The sequence below is a fragment of the Taudactylus pleione genome, unplaced genomic scaffold (genome assembly GCF_031769625.1).
Source record: "Taudactylus pleione unplaced genomic scaffold, aTauple2 ptg000201l, whole genome shotgun sequence".
In the NCBI taxonomy this organism is placed as follows: Eukaryota; Metazoa; Chordata; class Amphibia; order Anura; family Myobatrachidae; genus Taudactylus; species Taudactylus pleione.
In genome coordinates, this window is record NW_028284603.1 from 27371886 (window position 1) to 27388354 (window position 16469).

Genomic DNA, 16469 nt, shown 5'->3' on the forward strand with positions numbered 1-16469 from the left:
CTATGGTCCTCCGTCTCCTCTCGGGCTCAGTTCTTAAACTGGGGCTGATGGGGCATAGAGGGGGAGGAGCCAGTCACACTTCTGAATTTAAAGTGCCAGGCTCTACTCTACCACCGTCTATACCCCACTGTCTTGAACTCCAGTGTCCCCTGTGGAATCGAAGAAAGGGATTTATCGGTAAGTACGAAAATCCTGTTTTTTTCAAAGTTTGCCCTGCTTATTGCCCCCTCTATAGCTCTCACTGCCACTCTATTCTGTATCACACCGACTCACTGGCCTCTCACAGCACTCACTCAGCACACTGACCTTTATCCCAGCTCACTTATTGCCCCCCATAGCACCCACGCTGACCCAGTTACTGCCCCCCCAGCACACACACACTGACCCAGTTACTGCCTCCTCACAGCTCCACATACTGCCCACTTCACTGCCTCCTCACAGCACAGTACCCCTCTTCCCTCACAGCACAGACCCCCTTCACAGCACAGACCCCCCCCATTACAGCATAGACCTCCTTACCCCTCTTAGCACAGAACAGACCCCCCTCTCTTTACAGCACAGTCCCCCCTCTCTTTACAGCACAGCCCCCCTCTCTTTACAGCACAGTCCCCCCTCTCTTTGCAGCACAGTCCCCCCTCTCTTTGCAGCACAGTCCCCCCTCTCTTTGCAGCACAGACCCCCCTCTCTTTGCAGCACAGTCCCCCCTCTCTTTGCAGCACGGACCCCCCTCTCTTTGCAGCACGGACCCCCCTCTCTTTGCAGCACGGACCCCCCTCTCTTTGCAGCACGGACCCTCTCCCTTTGCAGCACAGACCCCATCACAGCATAGACCCCCATACAGCAAAGTCCCCCTCTCCTCTCACAGCACAGTAGCCTGTAGCTCCATCTCCTCCTCCTTTGCCTCCTTCAACATGGCTGTGCTGCTGCATACTCTACTTAGTAGAAGGTCGCGGTGAGTGACTCTTCCACTCACGTGCCTCAGACTTCTACTGTAGCAGCCAGAGTGTGGTGTGCGTCCTCTCCCCGGCTGGTTGCAGTGCAGCAGGCTCTCCTCCAGGGTCGGATTTCAGGGGGACCCGCCGGGCCCTAGGCAGCCGCTTAGGTTGCCTAGCTGTAAATCCGCCCCTGCCTAGTCTAGTTTATTAGTTTCATTTTATTCTTAACATAATTATTGTTCTAAATCAGGAGCTCACAATCATTAAGTACCACTAACAGGTCATGTTTCGTGGATTTCTGTCTGTGGAAACAGTAGGGATAATTACTGACGCAGCAAAATAGATTACCACCTGTGTATGATTAAAGAAATCCTCAAAACATGATCTGTTGGTGGTACTTGAGGATCAGGGTTGAGAACCCCTTTTATAAATAACTGTAATCATGTACTATAGAATATTAGGATGCCATCTTTGTACAATATATTTCTGCTAGTAAGTAACTGAATCCTTTATGCAGAGAACTATGACCCGCTGTTCATGCATCCGGATTTGTCTTGTGGGACGCACACGGGAAGCTGTGGACACATAATGCACGCTCACTGCTGGCAAAGGTAATGGCTGGATTCTAGGCCTTCAGAGGAATTCTAGTGACTGTGCATCAGTTTTATACTGCATTACAAAGCAAGGAGATCACTATAAAAGCATATTTAAGTTCGAAAAGCCAGTTATGTTTTAAGGACACCGATGTACCATAATCTAATGAGATGTTGATAGATCCAGATTAACAGTGTAGTCAGGTTATGTATATTCAGTTATGAAAACTACTATAAAAAAACCACACGTCTGACGTGATTTGGAATGGTGTTAATAATTCTGAAAAGAAGACATTTTTTTGTCAGCATATTTATATTATTATTGCTTTCTCTTTCATTCTATCTCGGGGACACTGCTAACCATGTGTGTGCTGGAGTAAGGTACTAAAGATAAACTACAAACTAGTTTGTACTCTAGCAACCCCCCTCTATACCCCACAATCTTAGGTGCTCAGATTTTATGTTATTGTGCTTGTCCGTTTTCTCTTTGGTATCCCAAGCAGCCTGTTTAGTTTAATTACCGGTATTTTTTAACCATAATTCGGTGGGTTGTTAGCCATTTTCCCCATCTTACTACCCATTTTCCCCATCTCTCTCTTCCCGTCATATCCCGTGTCCTCCCCTGGTCTCTCGCAATGCCTCATCCCCCTCTTGTCCCTTGTCTCTCTATATCCCAACTATTTACCCCTTCCCCCATCTCTCTCTAATGGGGCCCAAACATCTGCAATCTATTGAGGCAATTCCCTGTTCTGCAAATGACTGGGTCGAGGGTTTGCGAAAATCCAACATGTTGGACAACCTTGAATTGCTGATTCCGAACCAAAAATGATCAGAGTCGTCGAATATTGTATTCCCCGATCCCCAGAGAAATCGCCAGTCATCGGAGTCTGTCGGTCGGCAGATCAGTTTCAGGAATTGCCCGTCAAATATATGGCCCGCATTACCCTCCTCTCCCCTGTCTCGCTTAGCATTTCTGGGCTTCAATGTTTCTGCATGGTGTATTATTACAGTCGAAACACTCTTCTGCTTATTCTTCCATTACCCACTCCAAACTACATCTCCCTCTTCAAGCATCGTAAAATACTTTCTCTCCTGTACTCATTTCAAGTCACCGTACGTCCGTCATAACACCCCTGTCACAGCAGCCCAATCACCTCTGACCTGTGGTGTCACTTGTTGGGGTGACGAGGCTTCCTACCCCTGGATCATGGTATGATAAGGAAACTCAACACACTTGTGATGAATTCCACTTAGCTCTCAGAGGTACATCCCCTTTGAGCCGTCTTTTATAAGTTCAGAAAACTGCTGTCACAAACATTTGCCAAAAATGGTTTGACAGAAAAGAATACTTGATTGGTTTAACAAGTACATAGGATGTGTCAATGCATCTTCAGCTTGTTTTTTTTTTCAAAGTGTCCAGACTTAGTATCCTATCTGGGATCATTCAGCTGCTGTTGTCTTGTAACTGCTCGTTCATTATAATGCTGGCTCAATCTCATGATATTTGTGTAAAGGAAAATGGCTTTTTCTCATAAATACTGATGAATCTTACAGTATGTTTTAAATAAACACTATAAATTATTATAGACTCTCACACACTTATTACAGAAACATGGCAGCTGGAAAATGTGAACACTCTGTAAGGTAGTAGAATAATATACCCTGTAGCATACTCATGGACACATTTGCATAATTGGTACTATCCCACAATACGGGGCTGCAGAGGGATATTCCTTCTGCAGCAACGCCTGCAACCTATAGCAAGTAATACATATAGACCTTCATATATGCAGTGCAATGATTTCATGCTGATTTTTGTGTGTGGTGTGGATAGGAAGCAGCAGCCATTAGCTCAGGTTTTAGTTCCGGCCACATCATCCCTTAATGCCGCCCCTTTTTTGCCAGGACGTCAGCACCCATCTATGGCTACCAGCGCTGTGTCCTCGCTACCCCTAGAAACCGGTCCCTGAGTTGAAGTGACTGCAGCCTACAGACACCTAGCTTCCCCCCAGCCGCTTACTACCTGCTGCAGAATGGAGGTGTGTGTTAGAAACCTCTTTTTCCACTGATAGAGTTGGAGCTGCTTTTCCGGCGTTCACCTTGAGATCTGCTCTTACCATGACGGAATGTCCAAAGATAGAATGATGGTGTCAGTCAGGAGTTTACTTTTTTTTTGCTAAATCATGCGGTAGGAAGTGTCGGCAGGTGTTCTCTCAAGTACTTCAAAAGGCATTGAAATAGGATGCCTAAGTCCTTCTGCAGGCACTAGATTGGCAGGAAAATAGTGTTTTGCAGGCATTTTTGGCAAGTTAGTAGAGCTGCTTGGAAGCTGCCTACCAGGTAAATACCCTTTCAGTCAGTCACTTTTTACCACTAAGACTTAGCTTGGCTGGATTATCAGCATGACTGTTGCGGCTAAGGAGGTTATCTGAGCCTGTTGTTCAGACAGCGATTGGGTCTAGCTGTTCAAGCTCTTCGATGTCTTGAATCAGTGTGTGGCTCACTTGTGTGAAGAAATCAAGTTCATACTTCGTCCATTCGTTTGGCACACCTCTTACAGGATGACCCGTATTGTGGCTTCATACTGTCCTTTCTAGACTGTCCTTTCTAGAGGTCCAGGTTTCGGTCATGCTTATTTATATTTCACAGAAGTAATTGGTTTGCAGTTCAGGTTTTTTTCTGCAGGAGCTTCTCCATTTTTCATCTATCCAGGTTCCTACTGGTTGTTTAGTGGAACCTATCATTGTATGTTCATCTTGCTGCTCATCAGGGCTGGTTTTTTAGAGTGTAGAGTTGTCCTGTGCATCAGGCCTAGTTCCAGCCACGGTGATGACCATCTTCCATGTACACCAAGGTATCGTGCTCCCTGCTCTAGAAGGACTTGTAGCCTCTGTGGTGTGGAAATGTGCATGTTCTGAGATCTATATAGAGTCATCATCTTCCTTGCATTTTTTCGGATTATCTCCTGCTTGTTTCTGCCGCACATAGAAATAGCAACAAATAAGACAGACACGAGATGGTTTATGGCTTCCATCCACCAGGCATATGATTTAGGGGTATGATGCCCATTACCCTGGCATCTCGTTCTGCTGGATTGGTGTGGAGTTTCTGGGCAGGAAGCCAAACTGTTGTGTAGGATTACATCCAGGTCACCTGTCCATGCTTTTATTTTTTTGTTTCAGGGTCTTGGTTCCAAAGGCGCTGGCTTTGCAAATAGGGATTGTGCACAGCCTTGTCTGAGCGTACCTATTGCGACAATCTTTATTACCTTTTGACTCACCAAAAGGGTATTATATTGTAAAATTGTACATCACTGTGTACATGTTTTTCTTTTTTGACATGCATGTGTTATACATGGAAGAACAAGGATTTGCCTAAAAAAATAAGGCTGTTTAAGTTGTTTATCCTTATTTGTTGAGTCTAGCGCCCTGAAGGCTCTCTCTACCTTTTTCATAGTACATTTAAAGACTAAGCACCTAGGACGGAGGGTTATAGAGGAGAGGAACTAGAGTTTGTAGTTTAGCATTAGTGACTACTCCAGTGCCTTCTCTACCTCAAGGTTATCAGTGTACTCAGAGATGGATTCAGAGAAATGAATTTAATGGTAAGTACCAGAAATCATCGTATTGTACTCTAGTTATTTGTGTGTTTCTGTAATGCAAAAGGCTATTACAAAATTGCCCTTCCCCTCCCCTTTGGCAATATTAAAAACCAGAGTTTGCGTTTCAGATATTTTGATGCCGTACAAATGAAGGAGCAGCGCAGACAGCAGCGATTGCGGGTACACACAAGCTTTGACGTGGAAAATGGTGAATTCCTCTGCCCACTCTGTGAGTGTTTAAGCAACACGGTAATCCCCATGCTTCCTCCGCCAAGGAGCTTGTACCACAGGTTAGAGATTTAAAAGATCTTTTATTGTGATTATTTAATTGCGTCTGATCATAGTTTCCAAAGAATACGGATAGTAACTTTTTTTATTTTATGTCTTTGTTTTATACATTTCTCAAACACAATGGAGGCACCTGTTTTATAGGCTGGACCAATAAGAATTCAGCATTTTAGGTCACTAGCAACCAGTGTCATATGTTCCTAGTGCAGTGTTAAAGTTCTCATGAGTATTAATTCATAACAGAGAATGTCTGTCCCCTTTTTGTATAGGCATTGTCCACACATTAATAGAACAATTATTTAACAAGAAGTCTTGGACTACAGTTTCCGTAACCTGTTTATTTTGCTTGATTCTCTTTATAATAAGATGGGATATACACTTTTTAGTACCTTTTAGTCAGGCCCTGCATATTTAGGGCCTTATTCAGCATGGATCGCTATTGTGATCGCAACTCCATAATCCAGGGGTGGGGAAACTTTTTTCTGTCGAGGGCCATTTTGATATATATAACTTCATTCGCGGGCCCGGTGCTGGCCGTGTGTAAGGGCAGCGGTGTACTGTCAAAAGGGTCCTAAGGACACTCCTGGCTTCACTGGATTATGGCTGCAGGTTGCCATTCTGGGCACCCTGCTAGCCAGATGAGGCTAGCAGAAAAAAGCTCTGAAGGCCAGACCAAATGATTCCCCGGGCCTTATACGGCCCCAGGGCCTGAGGTTCTCCATCCCTGCCATAATTGCACGGAGCTCTGCTGCAAAAATATTCTAATGAATGCAATCGCACAGCCAGCATAGAGACGCCCACTACCGCTATCTCACATCCGTAATACCTTGCAGTCCTGCGTAAACATCCGTAACTTCGGCCCCTCACGCAGAATTACAGCAGGTCTGACCTGCCGCAGAAACTGCAAGTCTTGTTGAACGCAGTGAGTACTCAAGCAGCGTATGCCATCTCAGTGGGTAATTTCTGCACGTCCTAGACACACACCTGCGTTTCTCCATACACTCCCCTGTCACCACCCCAAACACTCTCAGCCTGTAACTCACTCTGCAATGGCTTTTATTCTGTTTGAGTGTTCTGCGTACGCTGTTGCGATCCATGCTGAATCAGGCCCTTAGTCCTTACATCACTCTGTTTTACAGGAGAAAGTGTTGTAAAAAATGAACTTATACTAGTTATTTAACGTGGTAGGACTGGTATGTTCATTGTGTGTGTATATTGTTTGGATTGGCTCCAGCTCTCTTCCAGTCAGCTGCCATGTGGGTATGGTATAAAAGATAGACTGTTAAAAGGTCACCAATATCTAGATAGACGCCAGGTGTTAAGGCTCATACACACTAGACGATGTGTTGTATGAACGATATTGGTGAAAGATTTCCCTTGAACTTTCTGTAGTGCAGGACAAACTATATTGGGTGTACACACTGAGATGTCTTTCAGTAAAGTCATCCTCCCACATCTCTGAACAGGCAATTTTTGACGATATTGTCAGATTGGCCTGCATGTACGGACGGCAAAAGACATCGCTAACGACTTGCGGTAGTGCGCATCGTTGGTCATTCACTGCATACACACTGAACGATATATCGTTGAACGATATCGTTATCGTCCATATTCATAAAAATCGTCTATTGTGTATGCGGCTTTAGACAAGCAAATAGGTCAGCAGGGACAAAAGGTCGACATGGAAGAAGGCCGACGCACAAATAATCGACACATTTTTTTTTTTGTGTGTGTTATTTTGTAATCTTCACCCTAACCCTACTCTTGGTCCCTAACCGTCGGGGTAGGTGCCTGACCCTAACCGTCACTTCTAGTGCCTAACCCTAACCGTCCCTTCTAGTGCCTAACCCTTACTCTCCGGTAAGTGCCTGACCCGGTCGACCATTTGTACCTGCCGACCTTCCATGTTGACCTTTAGTGTGTCGACCTATTGTCTATCTAACATCTGGAGTCTATCTAGACATTGTTGACGTTTTAACTGTCTATAGTCCGGTATCCCTGCCATGTACAGAACATTTTGGAGTAAGTGTGCTGAAGGGTTTTATTCAGTTAGGGGCTGGCTAAAAAGAAGGGATTGTGCAAACCTGGATAAGCTCTCCAACAGTGTTCTATGCTTACTTTTCACAGGTTGGATTTCTCACATCAACCAGACTTGGCTGAATGGATCAGTGTTACTGGCCAGCAAATCAGAGTGCTGAAAGAGCTGGAAGCAGAGAAGATGAGCACTGGTAAGTATAAAGGGGTTAGTAGATGTCATATTTTTACCACATATTTTTTTTTAATTATGAGCCATCTCATTGTTACAGATGAATCTGACTCTCCCAAGCAAGTGGATCTTCCTGAAGGTTTCCGGCCTAGTTTCCAGCCAAAGTATGTATCTAAAACATAAATGTGCCCTGTTACATCATACAGCAAGAGGCGAAAGCTTGAATCTGTCAGATTGGCAACCAGTAATAGTTTGTTGGGATAATTCTGGGCACTTAGGTTAACGGGGGATGTTCCCAAGAATCATCTGCTGTTTTGTGGGGAGTTGAAGCATTCTCTAATTAACCTTTGTGTCCGGTCATTCATCTCTTTTCTTAGAAATCCATACTCAGACAGCATTAAAGAGATGCTGACAACGTTTGGGACTGCGACTTACAAAGTCGGACTTAATGTCCATCCTAACGAGCAGGACCCCCGAGTCCCTATCATGTGTTGGGGCAGCTGTGCATACACCATACAGACTATTGGTAAGTGTGCACTTGTTAAGTTGCGGGTGATATGATTAGGCTGTGATTAACTGTGGTTTCTTCTTCGGGGTCCATAGGGTTCACAGGAATTACCTTTGGGTATGTGGTTGGAGTGATCCAGGCACCAAACAGTTACAAGCTTTAGCTCCCAGGATGCACTGGGGTTCCTCCTCCATATATACCACGCCCCTGGCTACAGGCATTCAGTGATTTGTTTGGTGCGCAGGAGTGCACCTTATGAACAGAGTAAGTTTTTTTTTTTTTTTTTTTTTTTTTTGCCTATGAGTAAGAAGCACTAGACATCCGGATGGACGCCCGTGTTGCTGCTCCGTCTACCCCTGCTGGCGCCGCAACACCAGTGAGGGAACTGGTGATTTCTACTTCAGGGTCCATAGGGGGTCCACAGGGTTGACCTTGGGGTTATAGCTGGAACAGGATCCATGGGCACCACACAGTTAAGCTTTTAGCTCCCAGGATGCACTTGGGTCCTCCTCTATACCCCGCCCCCGAGCCACAGGCACCTCAGTGTAAGCTGGTGCCCGGCCGGAGTCGGTCACCGCGCAGGGGGGCTGCAGGAGCAGCCCCCAGAAGCTTTTTATTTTAAGTTAGATTTTATTTATTTTTAATCTCTTTTTACTACAGACGGCAGCGAAGGGCTGTCTGTACAGACGCCCATGCTGCCGCTCTGATCCCCGACTGGCGCCGCGACGCCAGTACTGATCTGGGGATCGCGGCGGGAGGGCAGAGTCCGTACTAGCCGGACTCTGTCTACCTCCCAGGACTGCTGCCGGAGTCGCCGGGGATTCAGGTAAGCCGCGCGTCGCTGGCTAGCGGCGGCGCGCGGAATGCCTTAAATGCAGTCCTTTAGCCTCCGGTCCGGGGGACAGACCGGAGGCTGCTGGCAGTGGCGGCGGGCCCCCCCCATAACCCGTGGGACCACTAGACCACCAGGGATAAAGGGGCCAGCGGGAAGCCAGCATCCCTGGGGTTATGGCCAGCCAGGGGAGGAAGCCTTCCCTGTTCAGCGGCTCCTCCCCTCAGCTCAGCGCGCCTTTCAGCACGCAGTCTGGCGTCGCTGAGCTGCAGTTACACGGCTTCTCCTCCTCTGAGGTCTCCAGTGGCCATTTTCCCAGTGGCAGCGCAGATCTCAGGGAGCACGCGGACCGGTCCCCCTGTGTACCTCTCCCCTGATTAAGGACAGCGTACACAGCACTATAGCCCTCCCAGACACTGAATCTGGGCAGGTTGATTGTAGTGTAAAGGTGCAGTGAGTATATCTTCCTGCATGGTATGTGACTTTTGCTAGTGCTGCCTGTCTGTGCTTATTTTCCGCTTACTGTCAGCTTATACCTATCCCTTTACTTCTCCTACAAGCCCTACAGGTGTGTGGGGGAGGGGCGTTTCTACTGACCTCACTTATATAGATCACGTATTTGTGAGGTCCGTCACATACAGTTGTGTGCTACTCAGTGCCATATTGTGGGCTGCTGTTCAGCACACCGGTGAGTGCGTTTTACTTCTACCCTGGTGCCAGATATATAATATATTCTGTCATGTCAGACGAGGAGGTTGAGCGCTCAGTGGCTCCGGTGTTGGCCTCCTGCGGACGCTGTTCTGCAGGAGTAGATAGGGAGGATTTGTCACAGGATGGCCTGTGTAGTCGATGCCAGGTGGCTCCTGGCCCATCCAGACCTTCTCTGGCGCAGGAACCACCGTGGGCGATGTTTTCTCAAGTGCTGGTGTCTATTGCGGACCGTCTGTCGGTCCCGACTGCTCTCTCTACTAGGGCGGTGCCCCAGCCGACCATCCCCCATTCCCCGGGTGTCCCGCAGTTATTGCGGAGTCCTCCTGGGTCTCAATCAGTAGGTCCCTATGCGGGGTTGCCTATGTATATACAGGCTTCCCCTGTGCCGCAGCAGCCTGTGGTACCTTTTCAGGCCCCTATGGCGACGCCTCCACCATGGGTGGATGTGCTCTCCAACTCCGTGCAAAATTTGGCGGCCGCTTCCTCGGCTTTTCAGTCAATGTTGCAGACTGACATGCCTTCTAGGATTTCTAAACGCCCACTCATGACACGGGCTGCTCAGGTATCGGACTCAGAGGGTTCCTCAGATGATGGGGAGGTCCCTGATGACACTGACTCGGACGCCTCGGTCCAGGAAATGGATACCAAGTCGTCCATTAATGTGCGAGCACTAGTTAGGGCGGTGCGAGCTATTCTTCTTATAGAGGATGAGGCACCGGTTCCTAAGTCGAAGTTTCCTAGTTTCAAAAAAACTAAGGTGGCTTCTGCGGTGTTTCCCCTGTCGGATCAGTTGACGGATCATATGGCGGTAGCTTGGCAGGCGCCCAGTAAGAGATTCCTTCCTCAGAAGCGGTTGGCTTCTAATTACCCCTTCCCTGAGGCACATTGTAAAAAATGGGAAACTCCACCGGCGGTGGATTCCCATGTCACCCGTTTAACTCGGGGCGCCACCTTACCATTACCGTCGATATCCTCGCTGAAGGATCCCACGGACAGGAAAGTTGAGACTTGCTTAAAGTCTATTTACTCCCTCTCCGGGGCGGTGGCCCGACCGTCCATGGCCATCTCCTGGGTGGCCAAGGCCATTGAGGGGTGGGCCAATGCATTGGAAGATACCTTCCCGGACGACGCTCCGGATGTCCAGCGGGCGTTGTTGGGACAAATGAGGGACGCTGCTTCTTACATTGGTGAAGCTTCTTTAGATGCTAGTCTGCTGACCTCGCGGGTATCGGCTGCAGCGGTGTCTGGCCGCCGATCCTTGTGGTTGCGGTCCTGGAGAGCGGACTCTGATTCAAAGAAGGGTCTGGAGGCCTTACCTTTCAATGGTGAATTACTATTTGGTCCGGACTTGGACAAAATAGTGGACACCCTGGCTAAATCCAAGTCGGCCTTCCTCCCTTCGGCGGCACTGCCTGCTAAGGTTCGGAGTTCGGCTTTTCGTTCCTTTCGGGTTCAGGGTAAGGCGAAAGGTCAGTCCTTCCCGAGACAGTCTGCGAGTAAGACTGCCTCTAAACCCAAGAAGCAAGCCTGGAGTGCTCGGCGCCCTTCTTCCAAGCAGGAAGATAAACCTGCGGCCTGATGGGACGGGCCTCCCTCTGGGGGACCTCAGAGTGGGAGGCCGACTTCTTCTATTTGCCCAGTGCTGGCACAATACCACCACGGATGCCTGGGTTCGAGAAGTGGTCTCCCAGGGGTACGCCCTGTCTTTTCGGCACAGACCACCCCACCAGTTTTTCTGCACAAGTCCTTCTCAGGACAAGACCAAGGCGTTACAGGTTCAGGAGGCTATAGAGTCCTTGCTGAAAGCAGGGGTCATTGTTCCCGTTCCTCTATCACAACGAGGGACGGGGTATTATTCGTCTCTGTTTCTGGTGCAGAAACCCAATGGTTCTCATCGCCCTATCCTCAACTTGAAGTCTCTGAACAGATTCCTCAGAGTTCCCAAGTTCAGGATGGAAACGTTACGTTCCATCATTCTGGCGATGGAACCGGGGGATTACATGGTGTCCCTGGACATCCAGGACACCTACCTCCATGTTCCGATAGCATCTTCACACCAGCGGTATCTGAGGTTCGCTATCCTTCAACACCACTATCAGTTCCGGGCGCTACCCTTTGGTCTCTCCACGGCACCGAGGGTGTTCACGAAGATTATGGCGGTCATGGCCGCACATCTTCGGAACCAGAATGTACGGCTGCTGACGTATCTGGACGACCTCCTGTTGCTGGCGAGCTCCCCGGAGGTACTGCTTCAACATCTCCACCTGACGATCGCTTGCCTGCAAGCACACGGGTGGTTGATAAATTGGAAAAAGTCCTCCCTGATTCCATCTCAGCGGATGGTTCATTTGGGAGCCCTGCTGGATTCGCGTCAGCAAAGGATCTTCCTGACTCCAGAGAAGGTCGCCTCCCTACAGCTGCGGATACACAGTTGCCTGAGCCGTTGCCGCCTGTCGGTCCATTCGGCTATGAGAGTTCTGGGGTCCATGGTGTCGACATTCGACATGGTGGAATTTGCCCAGTTTCATTCCCGGCCCCTGCAGGGGCTGATTCTATCAGAATGGAACGGGTTACCTCACCGGATCCGCTCTCAGGTGCTGGTGTTGTCTCCGGACGTTCGGCAATCTTTGGCTTGGTGGCTTCAGACAGCTCATCTGGTCGAGGGGCGCCCATTTTGGATCCCGGACTGGGTCCTGCTCACGACGGATGCCAGTCTCCGGGGTTGGGGGGCAGTGACCGGCTCTTTGTCGCTTCAGGGTCGTTGGTCAGCGGAAGAAGCACTTCTCCCCATCAACATCCTGGAACTGCGGGCAGTATACAGGGCCCTGCAGTCGTCCGGCCCCGCTCTTCACGGAAGGGCGGTACAGGTGCAGTCCGACAACGCCACCACGGTGGCGTATATCAACCACCAAGGCGGAACTCGCAGTCAGGCAGCGATGTCGGAGGTGTCTCGTATCCTGACTTGGGCGGAGGGTCACATTCCGGCGATCTCGGCGGTCTTCATCCCCGGAGTCCTCAATTGGGAGGCGGACTTCCTCAGCCGTCACGACGTGCATCCCGGGGAATGGTCACTTCACCCAGAGGTGTTTCAGCTACTCGTGGACAGGTGGGGACTGCCGGAGCTGGACTTGATGGCCTCCCGTCACAATCACAAGTTGCCCGTTTACGGGTCAAGGACAAGAGACGCAGGCGCAAGTCTGGTGGACGCGCTGTCGGTGAAAATGACGTTTCACCTGGCGTATCTGTTTCCTCCGCTATCCCTGCTTCCTCGGGTTCTGCGGAAATTCAAGCAGGACGGCGGCATGCACGTGCTGGTAGCTCCGGCGTGGCCCAGACGTCCGTGGTACTCCGATCTCAGGAGCCTCTCCATCGACGCTCCGTACCTTCTTCCTCAGCGTCGGGACCTGTTGTCTCAAGGGCCCTGCCTTTACCCGGATCTGGGTCGGCTGTCTTTGACGGCGTGGCTCTTGAGACAGCCGTCTTGAGGTCTCGGGGCTTCTCCAGTTCGGTTATTGGTACCATGCTCCGGGCACGCAAGCCTGCTTCAGCACGGATTTATCACAGAGTGTGGCACACTTACTTTCAGTGGTGTGAGTCCAGACATTATGATCCTCAGGTGTTCCGAGTTTCTAGGATCTTGGAATTTCTTCAGTCAGGATTGGATCTCGGCTTACGCCTTGCATCTCTGAAGGTTCATGTGTCCGCCTTGTCCGTGTGGTTTCAACGTCGGATTGCAATACTACCAGACGTTCACACCTTTTTCCAGGGTGTTCTCAGGATCCAGCCTCCCTTTGTGCCTCCTGTGGCTCCTTGGGACTTGGCGGCGGTGCTACGGGTCCTGCAGGGTCCTCCGTTTGAGCCTCTTGAGGCGGTGGAGCTCAAGTGGCTGACATTTAAGACGGTTTTTCTCCTGGCAATTGCTTCGGCCAGGAGGGTGTCTGAATTGGGGACGCTTTCCTGTCGCCCTCCTTTCCTGATTTTTCTCCAGGACAGAGCGGTGCTCCGCACTCGTCCTGAGTTTTTGCCCAAAGTGGTCTCGAAGTTCCACATTAATCAGGAACTTGTTGTGCCAGCTTTTCAGTCCCCTGATCTTTCAGCTGGTGAGACTTCCTTAGATGTGGTCCGGGCGCTTAGAATTTATGTAGACCGGACGGCTTCGGTTAGGAAGTCTGATTCCTTGTTTATCCTCTTTGGTTTTCACAAGAGGGGTTGGCCTGCCAACAAACAAACGTTAGCCCGTTGGCTTCGTTCCGTTATTTGTGAGGCTTATGCACAAGAGGGTTTACCTGTCCCAGCCTCTGTTAAGGCTCATTCCACTCGTTCTGTGGGTCCCTCTTGGGCTGCTAGACGTGGCGCTTCTGCTGTTCAGCTGTGTAAGGCGGCCACTTGGTCTTCTATTCAAACGTTTTTGAGGTTCTATGCGTTTGACACCTTCGCCTCTCGGGATGCTTCCTTTGGGCGCCGGGTGCTCCTTTCAGCACAGGAGCGTCCCCGCCCTTAGTTGAACTGCTTTGGGACATCCCCAAGGTCAACCCTGTGGACCCCCTATGGACCCTGAAGTAGAAAACAAGAGATATGGTAAGAACTTACCTTTGTTATCTCTGTTTCTACGAAGTCCATAGGGTCCACAGGGCGCCCGCCCTGACGCACCTGGCTTCAAATGGGCTGTGTGGCTGGTCACCGGTTTTCCGTCTCCTATTGCTGTGAGTATGGTTTCTTGTGTGTTCCAGTCTTCCTTCTCTCTGTTCCATATTCTCCTCCGGCCTAGGCTGCTTACCAACTGAGGTGCCTGTGGCTCGGGGGCGGGGTATAAAGGAGGACCCAAGTGCATCCTGGGAGCTAAAAGCTTAACTGTGTGGTGCCCATGGATCCTGTTCCAGCTATAACCCCAAGGTCAACCCTGTGGACCCTATGGACTTCGTAGAAACAGAGATAACAAAGGTAAGTTCTTACCATATCTCTTGTTTTCGGCAGGCATCAGCGGATGTGCTGTTGTAGTTGACTAAGAGCTAATTATATATATATTTATTTTATATTTGCACTGTATGTGACTTGTGTAAGTCTGCTGTGTGTGCCTTGTTTTTCCTGAATTACTGTCAGTCATAACTATCACTGCTGTTTCTCCTCATAAACCTCTGCCGCATGTGTGTGGGTTATTTTTTGGGGGAACACTGTCACATTGTATTATATTGCTTTGCACAACATTGGGTCGTATTGTTATGTCTAAAGAAATTGAGAAGCAGGAGGCGAAAGCCCCTGTGCTGGTTTCATGTATGGCCTGTCAGACGGGCTTGTTCCCCTCAGGATTTCATACAGAATAGACCACAGGTTCTCAAACTTGGTCCTCAGGACCCCAAACAGTGCATGTTTTGCAGGTCTCCTCACATAATTACTAGTGAAACAGCTGCACCTGTGGATCTTTTAAAAAGTGTCAGTGACTAATGAATACACCTGTGCACTTGCTGGGTGACCTGCAAAAAGTGACCTGTGTGGGGTCCTGAGGACCGAGTTTGAGAACCACTGGAATAGACTGTGGTTAATGTTTCAAGGAGTCACCACATCAGTCAAATCTACCAGCTTCTGGGCAGGAACCCCCTTGGGCTTCCTTTTCCCAGATCATGGACCCGTATACCTCTGATGGGTAGCCAGGTTATACAGAGCTCAATATCCTACTAAGCTGTTTGTGTTTTTTGTAGTTGATTAAGAGCCTATTGCAAATATATTGCCTAAATGCAATGAGTTTTGCTGTGTTACACTGACTTTATTTTTCTGAAAAAACTGTCAGCTATAACTGTACTTCACATTTACTAGATATTTGTGAGGGTGATCACATTACATTGTTGCCTTTTATATGACTAAGGGAAGTGCTTCCGTTAACCCCTAGCTGCAGATGTGTAGGGGTTAAATTGTACTTCACATATACTTGTGAAGTCTGGGCTGCCCATCCCCCTCTCTCCTAATTAATTAGGGACTCTCAGCTGCAGTTGCTTGCTGGCTGAGGGGAGATTTGGTCTATCTCGGAGTATACCTTTTTGCTAGGAAGGTATATAGCACTGGCATCCTACTAACTTTTGTTGCTTGTGATTCAGTGCCTGTTTATTAGTATATTTGCATGCATTGCACTTATATCCTACCAATATGACCGCCATTTAGTGCCTATTTGCAAATATGTTATATGCATGTAGATCCTACCAAACTAATGTGTTTAGGTAGGTGATTTTAATGTCCTTTTGCAAATATATTTATATATGCATGTAGATACTACCAAACTAATGTGTTTAGGTGGTTGAATTTAATGCCCTTTTGCAAAGATTTTACGTGACTTATGCTACTGTTTTTGTTTCTTCCTAACCCCCAAACTGCGGTGTAAGGGGTTAGAGAGTGCTTCACATTTACTTTTTTCTGTGAAGGGAGTCACTTGGCATTGTTAACCCTACATTTGTTGTATGTTACTTGCAAATATTTCCCAGGTCTCAGGACAAGGGAATTAGGAGACTGTTGTCCCTGGGCTGGTTTCACGTAAAACCCTGTGCAGTAGGCCTCTCAGGTTTTCATACAGGATGGACTGCGTGTTGATTGTTATAAACCACAGTCCGCCTTGCCAGCACCTGTTCAGTGGTCACCTTGAATGCTCCTTTAGTCTTAGCTTGTGACGCAGTTAGTGGACTGCTTATCAGCCCCACACTGCCTTCCACTTGGGATTCCCAGAGCGATTACAGTTTGCTATGTCTCCTCTTCTCATACATCCCTGCTGGATGGATGGTTATGTCCACTCAGTTCAGAATCTGGCTTTTA

The 16469-nt window shown here is 48.6% G+C and overlaps 1 protein-coding gene across 5 annotated transcripts in view; it reads left to right on the forward strand.

Annotated features, from left to right (window-relative positions):
- The window catches only part of UBR2 (ubiquitin protein ligase E3 component n-recognin 2), a 157385-nt gene that overhangs the window by 109438 nt on the left and 31478 nt on the right, over positions 1-16469 (forward strand). For all 5 annotated transcript variants that reach the window (XM_088477299.1, XM_088477297.1, XM_088477298.1 and 2 more), the window contains 5 exons: positions 1453-1546; positions 5258-5419; positions 7545-7645; positions 7724-7787; positions 8001-8149. In XM_088477299.1, the coding sequence (XP_088333425.1) occupies positions 1453-1546; positions 5258-5419; positions 7545-7645; positions 7724-7787; positions 8001-8149 (570 nt within the window). The remainder of the gene's footprint in view (positions 1-1452; positions 1547-5257; positions 5420-7544; positions 7646-7723; positions 7788-8000; positions 8150-16469) is intronic.